Source organism: Physella acuta, unplaced genomic scaffold (assembly GCF_028476545.2).
Source record: "Physella acuta isolate Inbredline_101_S28 unplaced genomic scaffold, ASM2847654v3 ptg001231l, whole genome shotgun sequence".
Taxonomy (NCBI): domain Eukaryota; kingdom Metazoa; phylum Mollusca; class Gastropoda; family Physidae; genus Physella; species Physella acuta.
The window spans coordinates 138,590-156,015 of record NW_026732747.1 but is presented as its reverse complement, the minus strand read 5'-3'; the positions used below and the strand labels follow the sequence as shown (position 1 = coordinate 156,015).

Below are 17,426 nucleotides of genomic sequence, written 5' to 3'. Positions count from 1 at the left end.
CCTCATGAGTCATTGATTAACCCCCAAAATGACATTATGTTATAAGGGGTCGTCCATAAATGACGTCAGACTCGTAAGGGGGGGGGGGGGGAAGAGGGGGTGCTTAATTTTGTGACGGTTTGTTGTGAGGGGGGTGGGGAGTTCAGATGGTGTGAAGCTAAACTTTTGCATTATAAAAAAGCAATGTTAGAAAACGAATTGTAGCCGTTATTTCGCATTTTAGAAAACCGTTTTAATATATTGTAATAGGAATTTATTAAAATACTCTATCGTATTTTAAGAAGATTAATTCAACTGCAATTTTGAGGGGGGGGGGGGGTGGCTGTAGGCTGAGGTGTGAAATCATTTTAGGGGGAGGGTCTGGTTTTTTGTGACGATGTGTGACGGAGGGGAGGGAGGGGGAGGTAAAATCGTCAAAAAAAGCTTGACGTCATTTATGGATGACCCTTAACTATTGACATATATCATTATCAACCTTTCAATTAAAACTTGTAAGTCAGAAAACCGAAATTTTACACAATACAAATTGGGGGGGGGGGGGGGAATATTCAAATTCAACCCCCACTCCGATAACAAAAACCCTAGCGACAGGGTTTTTTTTTTTGTTGTTGAGATAAATAGATGAAGGTTTTTGATTTGCTGTACAGCTCCACGGTGGGTCTTGGCTTATTGTTATATAGATCTAAGGGGGTCTCACCATAAAATATGCAACGTCACGCATTTCGGTCGATTTGTTATCACCCAACACCATTAAGTGGTGTCACTTGATTGGGTGACACCTGGTGCGCCAGCAGCCCCCTCCGTTAACCCTTTTTACACCGCCTTTACACTTACGAAATGTAGGCTTATGCCTTTCACGTCTAGAGGAAATAACCAACTGCGCCATAAGTTAATTTTATCAGGACATGTGTCAATCTTTAGGCTTATCAATTCCGTATACACTGCCAATATGACTTCTGATGGCTATAGCTAGCAAAGTCAGATCATCAGTCTGAATTATAGGCAGTGGCGTAGCGAGGTCGGGTGTCACCCGGTGCGGCACTTAATGGTGTCACCCACCCCCCTCCCCCAGAGGCGTAGCGACCCTTCCCGGGGACAAACTTTCAAATTTTTGATTTGCACCCCACCTCAAGTTTTTGATTTGCACCCCCTCCCTCCAACTTTCGATTTACACCCCCCCCCTCAAGTTTTTCTCTATATATTTTGCTATTTTTTGCCTTGGTGTCACCCCCCTAAATGGTGTCACCCGGTGCGGTCCGCACCCCCCGCCCCCCCTCGTTACGCCCCTGATTATAGGAAGATGAAAATTGTGTTTTACAGTTTTCCAATAATCATACTCAAACACGTTTATTTCTGAATACTTAATATTTCTAGAATTCTAACGTCTTATGACAATTTTTTCCATATTAAACCAAACAAACTGATAAGTGAAAGTGCATACAACATATAATAAACCAGGAGTGATCTCCCCTAAACTTTCTCGAATATTCTTATATAACTCGGAATATAGACATGATTTTTAATTACTTAAACTTTTAAAAATAGAATAGAATCTCGTAGAAAAAAAGAATTGCGCACCAAGCGAACGCCAAAACAAAATGTGCATAATAGAGCGGAATATTATTAGTACTTTATAAATTTACATGCTTTTTTTTTTGAGAAATCGGAAATGGCGTAAATTACTACTTCCGGTCAACGGAAATTACTCAAAATCTGAAAGAAGGCAGAGAATTAGATCTTTTACTTACATGTGAAATTGCATTTGTCTATCTAAAATAGTACTCAAGTTATAGGCTTTTAAAAAATTCAAAGTAGAAAAAGTACCACTTCCGGTTATCGGAAATCGCTCAAAAATTGATACGGATCTACGATTTTGATAAAATACTTATATATGAAATTTCATCAACCTAGCTATAACGGTACTCAAGTCAGTGTTTCTTCCAGACTTTTTTCTCCGGGGGGGCACTTGAAATCTTCGGGGGGGGGGGGCGGTAAACTTTCTTCGGGGGGGCGGACACTGCTAAAAGTATATATTTTCTATATAAATTATATAAATTTCATTTCGTTCGGGGGGCGGTAAAAAATTTTCGGGGGGGAGAGATGCCTGGAAGAAACTCTGACTCAAGTTATCGTGTTTACACACACACACACACACACACACACACACACACACAGGCATACGGACAAGATTGTAAAATTATGTTTTTCCGTATCAGTAAGGTGTAAAACGTCGAGATTTGTAAAATCTCGATTTTTTTTCTGCACGATTACAAGACTTTCTCTATACTTCGTATATACGAGAAAGTAAAAAAGTTAATGCTCAATTTTTATTTCAAGGAAACTCGTGCTACCGCTTCAATGTCAGTAGAATTCCTCACTCTCCTATGATAGCTATATAAAGATACAGAGAAAATAGTTATTGTGAGTATTATTTTGATTATTGAAAATGATAACTTGTTTTAGAAGTAGGTTAAATTGTATTAATTGCTATATCAGGAGTTCCATCTTAAGAATGTTTATTCGTTGAGAAAATTATTTCAAAATTGTGTCTGAAAATGTAAAATAAGCGTTACGTCAATAACAGTTATTTAAACAGTTATTTCCCTTTAAAGACAAGAGTTACCGTTAGCGCCCAAGATGCACGAACACGATTCACACCCATGCTCGTCTCTTTCGAAGCCAAGAGGGCATTCGCTGGTACAGCTAACTAACGGGCAACCTATGAAAACATGCACTACATTATTTTTACATCTTAAAAGTCTCTCCCATTATGTCAGTTTTGAAAAATTTAATGAAGATAAAATACTTTTTGCATAGTTGGTGAGAAAGTTTGTCGATGAATAAGTCAAGTCTTACACCAAGTGAGTTGAGATTTCTGTGACGATGTGCTCCTCTTTTGGAAGGTGACAGTATGTTTTGCAAAGACCAAACATTGTGATTTTCGTTAGAATTATGGTAAATTTTAGAGTATTTTTTGGACGTTTAAAATGGGACGAGGGGAGAAGTTAGTACGTTAATCTAATATCAGGTTTAGATCTAGGCTGCTTAGTACCAGCTCTATACAATAAGTATAACGTCCGATTTATTCCCTTTGATTTTTTTTTAACCATAGGCTGTATCCATCAAAGCCAGAACAAAATATACCCTTAGGAAATGTACCTAGAAATAAAATTATAAATGCGAGTTTTTAATGGACGGTTTGTTCATTCAAGCTATATATATATATATATATATATATATATATATATATATATATATATATATATATATATATATATATTGACCAGGGGCGTAGCGAGGGGGGGGGACGCAGGTGCGGACCGCACCGGGTGACACCATTTAGGGGGGTGACACCAAGGCAAAAAATAGCAAAATATATAGAGAAAAACTTGAGGGTGGGGTGCAAATCGAAAACTTGAGGGGGGGGTGCAAATTGAAAGTTTGAGGGGGGGTGCAAATCGGAAACTTGAAAGTTTGTCCCCGGGAAAGGTCGCTACGCCTCTGGGGGGTGACACCATTAAGTGCCGCACCGGATGACACCCGACCTCGCTACACCACTGATATTGACTAATATAGGGATAGGCCTGCTTTCTACCACACCACTTATTATTTCAGTATGCAAACGAGAACTAAAGAGTAAAATTATAATAGATCGATGAGATAACTTAATGGGGGTTGGACAAAGGTTGTCCTGTAACACTGAAAACCGCAGCCGTTAGATCGACACTCATAACCTGATGGGCAGGTGTAGTTGTCGAGCCAGTCACATAAGGAAAAACAATGGACTCGTTTTGAAGGCGCAGACAGAACCTCTGGGGTTAAGGAGAGGGAAAAATAATGGGGAACACATGTTAAAATAATGCTAGAATTTTAGTTTTATTAATTGGAAATCTGTGTATTTTCACTGTCATTCATGTGACTTATTTTAATGCTTAATTTTTCAAGCTGCAAACATGAAGTTACTTAATAGATACAGCTTGTCATCCGTTAGTATCTTCATAGAACTAGGTTTTAACATCAGCAGCTACTGCTCAAGTTGAGGGAATGTGGTCCGGCTGGTGGGGGTAGGGGTGTCGTAGAAATCGTCTTACTTGGGGGTATTTTTTTTTATTTAAGAGGGCAAGGGGCAGTGTTTCTCACAGTTATCTCTTTCCCGAAGCACGTCCACCGCCCCCACCCACAAACGAAATAGAATTTATATAGAAAATATATACTTTTACCAGTGTGCTATTCTCCCGGAAAAATTTAGCCCCCCCCCCCCCCCGAGAATATATTCTGAAAGAAACAATGGGGGAGGGGGAGCTGGGGACACTGTTACAACAAAGAGTACAGATCTCGTGACTAGTGCGTTAAAATGGTTTGAAAGCGAGATGTGTTGATAAATCATACCGTTTCCCATTATTTAATAATCTACATGGTGGTCTCAATTATAGCATGTTTAAAGTAGCACTAACAATTTAAAAAAATAAAATTCAAATTATTAAATCTAAAAACAAATTAAAACTATTCGCTTTCACGAAACTATAATCTGCTGTCAAATAAAATCTCATCAGACAAAAAAATTACCAATCAAACAAAAAGCAGCGAAAATAATCCGTGAATGCATTGTGTTGAAGATGGACGCTAAAACATGAAAAGACTAGCGTAAGCCTAGATAAAGGACAGCCTTTAAAAGTGTTTAGTTTCTTATCTAATCGTGTCCTTGTGATAGAACTTATTTCCTGTGAAAAAATTGATGGTTGTTTTAGAGCATTGTAGCAAAACATTTTAAAAGATTTATAAAATTATCTGTCTGACACACCTCAGAACGTAAAACTAATGATCGCTTACATTATGACCCCCCCCCCCCCCCGCCCTCTCATGCTTAAAGTGTTGGCCCTTATGTTCAATTGTAGACGATTTCACTATTATATGTTTGTGTCACGAATAAGGTACTTATTATAATACATCTTATAATCTACTTCGTGCTTTTTCCGATGGGTGCCCCTCAACGCAGATCACACTCCGCAACCGGAAAATACATTCTTTAACCAGTATCCGCTCCAGCTCCAGGGGCGGAACTACCATACCGCCAGACCTCGCAATGCGGGGGGGGGGGGGGGGGGCCAGGACGCTTAGGGGCCCAGTTCCGACCAAAACACAATGCATTTATTTTTTCAAAAAGTATGTTTTTGATGCATCTTGAAAGTGTTTTTGTAAAAAAAAAAAAAACAGGTCTACTATAGCAGAGATTGTTGCGTAGAAAAATATTTTAAAATCTACAAGAGCTATAGTTTGAAAGGTAGTTAAACATTCACACTACTTCCAAGCCTTACTGCCCTTCTTTAAAATAGGGATGCCCACGAAGCTCATTTAAATAGTTTTGTACTATGTATATTAAAAAGCAATTGATTCTCTGAATTGTTATTTAAATAAGACGTACTATACAATAGTATGGCTATAAAAATCAATGTTTTCAAAATTGATATTATAAAAGCCTAAAATGAAAAAAATAAACATAACGCGAGAAACCATTCACGAGTCAAGCTAACGTCTTTATATATTTTTGACCAGCATGATTATGATACTTTTCTAACTCAAACTGAGTGATGGCTAAATAATTCTGTTTTGTTCACTCAGAATGGTTATATATTGATTATATTGCAATGAAGTAGACTAAATTACTCACTTAGGATATAGATTTTATATATATATATATATATATATATATATATATATATATATATATATATATATATATATATATATATATATATATATATATATATATATATATATATATATATATATATATATATATATATATATATATATATATATATATATATATATATATATATATATATATATATATATATATATATATATATATATATATATATATATATATATATATATATATATATATATATATATATATATATATATATATATATATATATATATATATATATATATATATATATATATATATATAGGGGGCCCTAGTTTTTTCTTTGCGGGGGAGCCTTTGATTTCTAGTTCCGCCACTGTCCAGCTCCCAAAGTTTTACGTGCCACCCAATCCCCTACCCGAAGTTTCAAAATCCCCCCTCACCTCACATACCCCCCCCCCCCCCCTGAAAGAAACCCTATTTGTGTTTATCATATATCATTTGTCTAAAGTGGGAAGGCTAGTAGTCACATCCAGTAAGTAACGCCACTATACTGGGACCTAAGGTTCGTGTTACACCCAACAATAATGTGATATAAAAGTATCAAATACGGTCGGTTTATTTTTTTAGAGAATGTTGTTGGCTCTGAATCCCTTTTACAATATGACAAACTGTTCGACTACCATTGGCCTAAAGTTTGTTTTAGAATGCGCAGCGTTCCTTTTTTTTTTTTTTTTTTTTTTTTTTTGCTAAAGTTAAATTACGTCAGAGTTTTAAGAATAGAACATTAGTTGTGGTGTAAGAAGTGGAATGTGAGATTATGACAAAGGAATTGAGTTGGGATGGCCTGTTAGAAAAGTGATTTTAAAATGAAAAGATAAATTTACATTCCAGAGGTTTGAACAAAACAAGCGTAATATTATTTACGAACAAAGCCTAACGGTCAAATTAGTTTTGAGTATAGAAAATAGAATATTAGTGATTATAATGAAATTGAATGTATGCATGAATGTACAATATAAACAGACAGATTCGGTTCACAAAGTTTTATTTTTTTTCAAAAAATTGTGGATTTCCACATTAAACCCAATCTAACAGCTGCCGAAGTTTTTTTTTTTTTTTTTTTTTTTATTTCGTGGTATTTTAGGCAATCACATTCTCGGTAGATTCAGCTTTCACGGATGTAGGCAATTCTCAACTTCCTATAATTGCTACAAAGGAGGAGAGAAAAAAAGATTTTATAAATATTACATTGATTATTACATATTACATTGATCATTGTTTTAGACTTTCAACAAAGTATTTGTTGGCAAAATTTAATTAGTTTATGCGTTGAGATTATATATCTGAAAATGTAAAGTCGTTATGTCAAAAATATTGTGACACTTTTAAAAAAGCAATCTTCATTTATCTCCCTTTGTAAAAAAAAAAAAAAAAAAAAGGGGGTTACCGTTAGCGCCTAAGATACATGAACACGATTCACATCCTTGCTCGTCTCGAACATATCCCATAGGGCAGACGTAGTCACATGTGACTTCCGGGCAACCTAGGAAAACATACATTACATTTGAAAATATTTCCCACAGAAATCAAAATATAGCTTGCTTGTCCCCGGGCGCCGATCTTAGGGGGCGCCAAAATGGGTTGGAAAAAGTAATCGAAGGTTTGAGGGGGGTGGAAATGAAAAGTTTGAGGGGGGTGCAAATCGAAAGTTTGTCCCCGGGCGCCGTGAAGGGTCGCTACGCCTCTGATGGGCAGGGGATTTGGTTTTTTGTGACTATGGTTGCTGATAGTGGGTAGGGTAGGGGTCGGCAAAGTATGCAAGGCATCTTCACTAGAAGACCTCTAGATTCAAATCTAATTTTTCCAACCACTCTCCGAAAATTGTATCCTCCAAATAATGAGCGCACGTTGTTGTTAAAATAAAATCCGGGTAATGGTTAGTCTACTTTATTTAATGTCATAGTCAGTAGCAATTTTCTACAAACAGATAACACCATAATTTTAATTTTTTGGAGGTCTGCAACCTGGCGTAAGTAGAAATAAAGCAAACATAATTTGTATAAAGGTACCCAATGTATTCATACAAATTAGATTAATAATATCAATATATTAGGCATATTTCTGCTGATTAAAATACTTATGGTTTTCACCTCACCAAATTGTTTTCAGGATGTAAAAATAATGGTAGAAAAGATACAAACAGTGGCGTCACTAAGTCAGAGATTGCCCACCGAAGGAGTCAGTGTAAAGTACTTACAAAAATCAATCTAGTTATGTACTAAAATTATTGACAGTTTGATGTAAACCACACCCAATAGTATCATCTATCTTGTGCTGGGTTCAGTGTAACGTCCCCGAGTCCCAGTAGCGTAGCGAGGGGGGGGGGGGGGAGGCGGGGGGGGGGGAACATATGTCCCCGGGCGCCGACCTTAGGGGGCGCCAAAATGGGTTGGAAAAATAAATTGAAAGGTTGAGGGGGGTGCAAATCGAAAGTTTGAGGGGGGTGCAAATGGAAATCTTGAGGGGGGGGGGTGCAAATTGAAAAGTTTGTCCCCGGGCGCCGGGAAGGGTCGCTACGCCTCTGCCGAGTCCACCCAGCTCTGATGAGTACCCAACTCTCTTTATGGAAAGTAAAGGTGGCTGGGCAAAAGGCTGACCGCATTATATCCCTTTCATATACCGGAGTCAAGAAATATATAAACTCTGTTTCATCTACCATATATTGATCGCTAAGTCTGAAGAGGAATCTTTTACTTTACTACCCTCCCACCTAACACGTGACGCTATAGTGTAAATATAGATTCTAGTCGAGGTAAATTAATACAGGCACCTGGGGGCTGCACGAAGGTTGTCCTGTAGCACTGATGACCACAGCCGTTAGATCGGCACTCATAACCAGATGGGCAGGTGTAGTTGTTTTGCCAGTCACATAGCGACAGACAAAAGCCTCGTTTTGATGGTGCAGACAGAGCCGATGGGGCTATACAAAGCAAATAAAACGGGGATGACACATTTTAAAATTCAAAGAACTTTCTGGCTCTGGGTAAATGATGTATATAATTATAAATAAATAAAAAAATAAATAAATATATATATATATATATATATATATATATATATATATATGTAACTAGGGGAAGTTACCAAGAGACATAACGTGTTACAGTCTGACGTCACAGTGCAGGTGTTGGCTGATGCCAAGGCGTAGTATCTCGGGAAGCGATACGAAAGACGGTCTGTCAACTTTGATGTGACAGGATGCAGGTGGCTTATTAAAATCGGACTGTACGACAGAAGCGGCGTAATTAACAGTCTGATGTAACGATTAGAATCGATTACAATTACGATTATGATAGGACCGAATATGAGTACGATTATGAAGGGGATATAAGGAAGGCGACGGCCGAGCTCAGAGAGTCTCTCTCAGTCAGTCGGTCGGTCAGTCAGTCAGTCCGTCAGTCTCTCTCTCTCAGAAAGTCGGTCTCTCAGGAAGTCTCTCTCAGTCAGTCGGTCGGTCAGTCAGTCAGTCCGTCAGTCTCTCTCTCTCAGTGAGTCTGTGTGGCAGTATCAAGTTGGTTATATTGTGTTAAGAAGGACGTTAGACATGTGTATTCAGTTAGATGAAGCCTAGTGAGGACTGTTGGGGGTCCGTTGATTCAGACTATTATTGTGAAACATCTCTCTTGATTCATTATATTATTGTGAAGCATTCTTTGATTCATGTAATAAAAGGATCAATAATGAACCTGCATCTTCGAGTATCTATGCTGTGGTCAATGTTGTGTGGAATGAGTGGTTAGACTCGGGAAGGTCACATTTGGCGTTGTCGCCAGGGTAGCCAGAGACTCGTTACATTTGGCGTTGTCGGCAGGATAGACTCGGGGACTCGTTACATTTGGCGCTGCGAGCAGGGTATGCAACTTGCCTAGGTAACAATTGGCGTCGTCGGACAGGATGAATTCAACGAGACTTGCCGCGTTAGGCACCCATAGTCAACCTAGTTCATAACTGTGTTTAGTGTGTGTGTGAATTCGGACATTCAGGAACAGTGAAAATTGAGGAACGAGGAAAATTTTTTCATACACACACGGTAAGAAAGAACTCTTTTTTTTTACTAAAGGAATAAAATGTCTACTCTGGACGAGAAGCAGACCCATATTGTGGTCCTGCCCAGAGAGTCCCACATTAACAAATTTTACGGGGACGGTGATCCAACTTTAACCAACAGGTTCAGTGAGGAGGTCAAAGCGGCCTGGGCCTCGAGAAACATGTCACCAGAGGAAAGATTAAGACTGCTGATGGGCAGTATAGGAGAGACGGTTAGGGCAGAGGTCAAATGCCACGATAAAACCGTCCAATCAGATCCAGATAAGGTGCTGGATCTAATTATGGAGACCTTTGGGGAGAGACGGTCGGGATCGCAACTGCTATCGGGGTTCGTAGGCGTAAAGCAGAGAATGGCGGAGAGTGTGATGGAGTATTCACACCGAATAAACAGGGCCTTTGATTCGGTAAAGGGCAAAACACCTGACATTGATGTACGCCTACTGAGGGACCAGTTCATCGAGGGGCTAGCAACCCCGATCTTAAGGAGAGAGTTGAAAGAGGAGGTCCACAAAGACCCGCAGTTGACCTTCCTTCAGGTCAGGAACTCAGCGATCCGCAGGTCCGAGGATGAGGACCAATCGAACTGTTCGGTGGACAAAGTCTCTGTGCCGGAACAGAAACAATCCCCACCCACGGGGACCGGCACGGTGGAAACCATGATGGCTCAACTGTTGGCCCACCTGGATAAGGTTAACCAAAGATTGGAGAGGTTAGAAAGCAGGTCAACAGCTGAGAATCAGGAAAAGAACGGGACAAAACAGAGACAGGTTGGACGGCCGCGACCCGCCGGTCCATCACTCCGGTGGTCGGCCGACGGTCGACCAATTTGCTTGTCCTGTTCACAACCCGGACATATGGCACGGTACTGCCAGGGAAACGGTCGTCCTCTGTAAGGCAGGGCCAGGCTACAGAGGGGCGAGGTTATGGCCCAAGAAGCAAAATGATGGGAGTCTGTCCCGAAATGGTGATTACGATTGGGGACATCGCGGTGAAGGCAATTGTGGATACAGGCTCCCAGGTGACGACAATCACGGAAAATTTTTACACCAAATGGATGAAAGGAAAAGACCATAGGTTGAGGTCTGACACATGCATGCGCCTGACGGCAGCTAATGGACTAACCATTCCATACTGTGGTTATTTTCTGGCGGATGTCGTGGTGGCGGGACATAGGTTGAAGCAGGTTGGGGTGTTCGTTACGAAACACAACCTAGAGACAAATGTGTCAAATATACCTTGCCTGTTGGGCATGAATATTCTTGGCCAGTTGCCGGAATTTCTTACAAATATTGTCGGATCGACCACACCAGGTCGGGGATCCAAATTGGCCAGGTTTGCCAAGACCAGAGGAAGGATATCAGTCCCGGCAAACACGGTCAAGGCAATCACATTACAAATTGGTGATAGAAGCGTGAATGGTGATGTGATGATAGAACCATGTGGCGCCGCACTGAGGGCAGGCGTCGTGTTACTGCGGACATACACATCAGCGGAAAATGGACTAGTTCAAGGATTAGTGGCAAATGTTTTGGATGAGGAAATTTTTATACCGCCTAATACTCTGGTAGGAGTACCACAGAACGTCGAGGTACAAAGGTCGGCACAGTGCATCGAACTGAGCAATACCAGCAGTAATGAAGTAACAATTAGGTCGGTCAATGTGACGGCCGAGGTGAAGAAAGAGGATGGCCGATCATATACATTCCCGGAAACTGAGGACCCAAAACTAAATGAATTGTTGAATAAGTACAGGGATATATTTGCCTCGTACGAGGGTGATTTGGGTTACACGGAAGTAATAAAACACCAGATACCCTTACTACAAGACAAGCCGGTGGCGCAACCTTATCGAAGATTACCACCGAGTCACTACTCTGCGGTGAAGGCACACCTGAACGATCTACTAAAAAAGGGAATTATTACAACCAGCACTAGCCCGTATGCGGCACCGATAGTAGTGGTAAAAAAGAAGTCAGGGGAGATAAGACTGTGTTGTGATTACCGGAAATTGAACAATATCACAAGAAGGGATGCATTCCCCTTGCCTCGTATTGATGAATGTCTTGATGCGTTGGGGGGAGCAAGATTTTTTTCTACCTTGGATTTGGCTAGTGGCTACCACCAAGTGGCCATGCACCCCAACGATCAACATAAAACTGCATTTATTTCTCCACTGGGACTGTACGAGTGGACCCGTATGCCGTTTGGTCTAACTAATGCACCTGCTACATTCCAGCGAGTAATGCAGAGTGCTATGAGTGACTTTCTATTTCAAATAATGTTGGTGTACTTGGATGATATACTGGTTTACTCAAAAACTTGGGAGGACCATCTAGAAAGATTAGAACAAGTGTTTCTCCGTCTTAGGGAGATAGGAGTAAAGCTGAACCCAGACAAATGCTGCTTCGGTCTGAAATCGGTACATTTTTTGGGTTATGTGATTTCGTCGAATGGCATCGCCACTGACCCAGATAAAATTGCAGCTGTTAAAGAATGGAAACAGCCAACAACTACGGTAGAGGTCAGATCATTCTTGGGCTTTGCTTCCTATTATAGAAAATTTGTGCCTGGTTTTGCAAAAATTGCCGCACCATTGCATGACTTGGTAAACAAAATGACAAAGAAACACAGTAAGGAGAAAAAGAAAGGTAAAACACAACTGATAGGTGAATTATGGACTGAGGAATGCCTGAACTCGTTTAAGCTACTGAAAAAGGCTTTGACAGAGGCGCCGATATTGGGATACGCAGACTTTGACAAACCATTTCGGCTAGAAATTGACGCCAGCTCTAAAGGTCTGGGAGCTGTGCTATCACAACAACAAAAGCAAGGTTTCAGGGTTATTGCTTATGCCAGTCGAGCTCTGAAGGAATCAGAGAAGAACATGACAAATTACAGCGCCATGAAACTAGAACTTTTGACATTAAAATGGGCTGTGACGGAAAAATTCAGGGACTATCTATTAGGTGCTAAATGTGTGGTATACACTGACAATAACCCCTTGAGTCACCTAAAGACAGCAAAGTTGGGATCCATCGAACAGCGATGGGCAGCAGAATTGGCACTCTTTGACCTAGAGATAAAATATCGCCCGGGGCGGTCCAATGGCAATGCGGACGCCTTATCAAGGAATCCTTACGAGAGACCGGGCGAGGAGGAAGAAACGCTGACAGGAATATGTGAGGTCAGAACGTCAACAGATATCCCTCACGGGGTGCAAGTGAGGCAGAACGGACAGACCGGGGTGGAGCACATTTCCACAGATCCCGGACATATGGACATTAGTGATTTTAATTGCTTTAATCACAAACAGATAAGAGATGCCCAGAGAACGGATAGTGGCTTACAGCCGCTGTTGAAACACGTCCAGGAACAAAAATTCCCAGGAAGAAGGGAAAGAGAACAATTTGGTCGAGAAACAAAGAAAATACTGAGTCAGTGGGACCGTCTCAGTATACAGGATGGTGTTCTCATGCGGAGAATTCATGACCAAATTGATGGGACAATACACCAGGTGGTGGTGCCTGGACAATTACGAGAAGAAGTGCTAAGGTTGGCACATGACCGGGCAGGACACCAGGGTCAGGACAGGACGCACAAAATATTACGACGAAGGTGTTACTGGCCCAATATGGAAATGGAGGTCAAACGCCATTGTGAGGCTTGTGTGAGGTGTCAGCATGCGAAAATGCCAGTTGTCAAAATGAGACAGCCATCGGGACACCTATTAGCGACAAAACCACTAGAGATTGTGGCTATGGACTTTACGTCGTTGGAGCAATCATCGGATGGGACGGAACATGTGTTGGTAATGACTGATGTTTTCACCAAATGGACTGTGGCGGTGCCCACACGAGATCAGACTGCCAAAACAGTGGCAAAGGTCTTAATAGAACATTGGTTCATCAAATATGGCATACCAAGACAATTACACTCTGACCAAGGAAGGGCCTTTGAGTCAGAAGTAATTAACCAACTGTGCAGCCACTACGGGATCAACAAATCTAGAACAACCACATTTAATCCGAAAGGAAACGGACAGTGCGAGCGGTTCAACCGCAGCATGCATGATTTGCTGCGTACGCTAGAACCTGAACAGAAAAAACGTTGGCCTGATTTTCTCCCAGAGTTGGTATATCTATACAACTGCACACCCCATGCCACAACCGGCTTTTCGCCATACATGTTGCTGTTCGGACGGGAGGCTCGACTCCCCCTTGACTTGTTCCTAGGAAAAAAGGAGAGTATGACTGGCTCATACACTGTACTGGAATATGTGAATGAACATATGAGACGAATTAGAGAAATGTACAGGGTAGTACAGGAAAGACTAGAACATGAAGCACGGCGAAGGGAACCGCCGGTACAGACAAAGGACCCGCCACTCAAACTGAACGACAGGGTATTACTGCGTAGCCACCCGTTAGGTAGAAACAAAATCCACGATCTCTGGGGACAGGAGATATGGCAAGTCGTGGAGATGCCTAAAGTAGCAGGTGGCCCCTTTAAGATAAGACCCATCGATCACACCAAACCGGATCGGTGGGCGAATATTGCTCAATTAAAGAAATATTGTCATAGTCAAGGAGAGCAGTTACACACAAGGAAACCCAAGACAATTAGGGAACCGGAAACTATAACGGAAATTCTCATACCCATCCCGGAACCATGTCACCATCAACAAAACAACAGCGACACACAAGGGGAGGATACCGGCAACAAGGAGGATCCCGGTCCCTCCAAAAGCAGAGAGACAGTAGACCATCAGATAAGTGGTCCGCGGAGAAGTTTGAGAAACAGAAAGAATACGAAATTTTTTGTCAGCAACCATCAATTCTTTCATGGTCGCGCTGGTATGAAAACAGACTGTTCAAAAAGTCATACAAATGAACTGGTGAAGGCACCAAACGAAAAAAGGTGGATGTGAATTCTAGAACTGTTTTGTGTCTGAGGAAGATGATGTAGACACATTTGATATGTGAAATAGGGATAACTGTCAATCTTATACGAATGTGACGACATTGACAGTGAGTGGAACAATGGATTTTTTTTTACGGTGGTGCGATGGACTTTGAAGGACTGCACCTGCCAAGCGTTGTTTGTGGTTGATAACACACAAAAAAAGGCAGGGGTGGATGTAACTAGGGGAAGTTACCAAGAGACATAACGTGTTACAGTCTGACGTCACAGTGCAGGTGTTGGCTGATGCCAAGGCGTAGTATCTCGGGAAGCGATACGAAAGACGGTCTGTCAACTTTGATGTGACAGGATGCAGGTGGCTTATTAAAATCGGACTGTACGACAGAAGCGGCGTAATTAACAGTCTGATGTAACGATTAGAATCGATTACAATTACGATTATGATAGGACCGAATATGAGTACGATTATGAAGGGGATATAAGGAAGGCGACGGCCGAGCTCAGAGAGTCTCTCTCAGTCAGTCGGTCGGTCAGTCAGTCAGTCCGTCAGTCTCTCTCTCTCAGAAAGTCGGTCTCTCAGGAAGTCTCTCTCAGTCAGTCGGTCGGTCAGTCAGTCAGTCCGTCAGTCTCTCTCTCTCAGTGAGTCTGTGTGGCAGTATCAAGTTGGTTATATTGTGTTAAGAAGGACGTTAGACATGTGTATTCAGTTAGATGAAGCCTAGTGAGGACTGTTGGGGGTCCGTTGATTCAGACTATTATTGTGAAACATCTCTCTTGATTCATTATATTATTGTGAAGCATTCTTTGATTCATGTAATAAAAGGATCAATAATGAACCTGCATCTTCGAGTATCTATGCTGTGGTCAATGTTGTGTGGAATGAGTGGTTAGACTCGGGAAGGTCACATTTGGCGTTGTCGCCAGGGTAGCCAGAGACTCGTTACATTTGGCGTTGTCGGCAGGATAGACTCGGGGACTCGTTACATATATATATATATATATATATATATATATATATATATATATATATATATATATATATATATGTGTGTATGGCCTATATATATATAGGCCTATATATATATATATATATATATATATATATATATATATATATATATATATATATATATATATATATATAATAGTTATTTATATATATATATATATAATAGTTATTTATACGTATATACTATATATGTATAAACACATTTATATATATATATATATATATATATATATATATATATATATATATATATATATATATATATATATATATATATATATACGTATATATAAATATGTGTGTATGTATGTATGATGCGTAGAGATCCTGAATGTGAGCCATTGATATTGGAATAACATAGACATCCATTTTTATTTATAATATTGTGTTACCAAAAAACAAATTACAGTTAACAAAATTGTAAATAAAAATAAAAACTATTACTATCATAAATCTTTAACGAGAACATAATTACCTATTAAACAAATAGCCAGAAAAATGATCCGAGCCTGCATTGTGCTGTCAAGTAACATAAGATAGTGACCTCCGTCGTCTTGTTGCAAACACACTTTTTAAATACTTACTCTCTTATCTTATCGTGTCATACAGATAGAGGCTCCATAAAGTTTTGTAATGAAATGTTTTAATTACTTCTTTAAAATATAACAGAAACTAAATCTGATAGGTATAATTGAAACCATGTTAATAGAACCACAACTATGAAAAAAGCGATAGCTTAACTTATGCCCATTAGTGCTTAGGGGTTAGGGTTATGGTCCTTATTATAGTTTTGTGTGTAAAAGCTTACTCTAATTAACTCTAATATAGTTATGTAATTATTTAAAAAGCAAACCGGAAAAGTAAAGTGGGAAGAGAATTTTCACCAAGCCAATGCGAAGAGAATGGTTATTGTTCTTCGCTTTCTTCAACTCACTCACAGTGGAGTATGGGAAATTCGGGAACAGGGCATTTCCCCCCTGTCAATTACCCCCCGGATATTTCCCCCTGACATTACCCCCAGAGTAATTACCCCCCTGTCAATTACCCCCCGCCCAGTAGGACATTACCCCCCCGGACAGGGTTAGGGTTAGGTTTTAGGGCTAGGGTTAGGGTTAGGGATAGGGTTAGGGTTAAGGTTAGTGTTAGGGTTAGGGTTAGGGTTAGGGTTAAGATTAGGGCTAGGGTTAGGGTTAAGATTAGGGTTAAGGTTAGGGTTAGTGTTAGGGCTAGGGTTAGAGTTAGTTTTAGGGTTAGGGTTGTGTCTAGCTTTGGTTTTGGTTTTGTGTGAAGTTTTAGGATAAGGTGGATGCTTAGGTTTTGGTCTTTTTCTTAAGGTTTGGATTAAAGTAGTATATTGGGATAAAATTCTAGTTAGAGTTAGGATTTTAACTTGAGAGGAGGGGGGTAATTCCCCGGGGGGTAATTGACAAGGGGGTAATTGACAGGGGGGTAATTGCTCCGGGGGGGGGGGGGGTAAATACGGGGGGGGGAAATGTCCGGGGGGGAAATATCCAGGGGGGTAATGTCCTGTAGCCGGGAAATTCACAACTTCATTCCGTGCTTTTCTGTCCTCAGCTATTGTCTCCCATTTTATTTTTTCGAGTTCTGTCCCATTACTTTCATGTTGTTGTTTTTTTCTATGATTTCTTTACACCAGTTATTTTTTGGGTTCTTCTTTCTTAATTATTGTTGATTCCATGACATGCCTTTCTAGTAATATTCACTAATGGTTTC

At 40.3% G+C, this 17,426-nt stretch overlaps 1 protein-coding gene across 1 annotated transcript; it reads right to left on the bottom strand.

The window, feature by feature from the left end:
• Positions 1-6,750: 6,750 nt before the first annotated feature.
• On the bottom strand, positions 6,751-16,282 carry LOC131957280 (antistasin-like). Its single transcript, XM_059322005.1, has 4 exons — positions 16,168-16,282; positions 8,487-8,636; positions 7,104-7,199; positions 6,751-6,864 (listed from the first exon to the last, which is right to left on the bottom strand). Exons 1-4 carry the CDS (start codon positions 16,223-16,225, stop codon positions 6,848-6,850), a joined length of 321 nt encoding a protein of 106 aa, XP_059177988.1. The 5' UTR covers positions 16,226-16,282; the 3' UTR covers positions 6,751-6,847.
• Between the last annotated feature and the right edge of the window lie 1,144 nt (positions 16,283-17,426).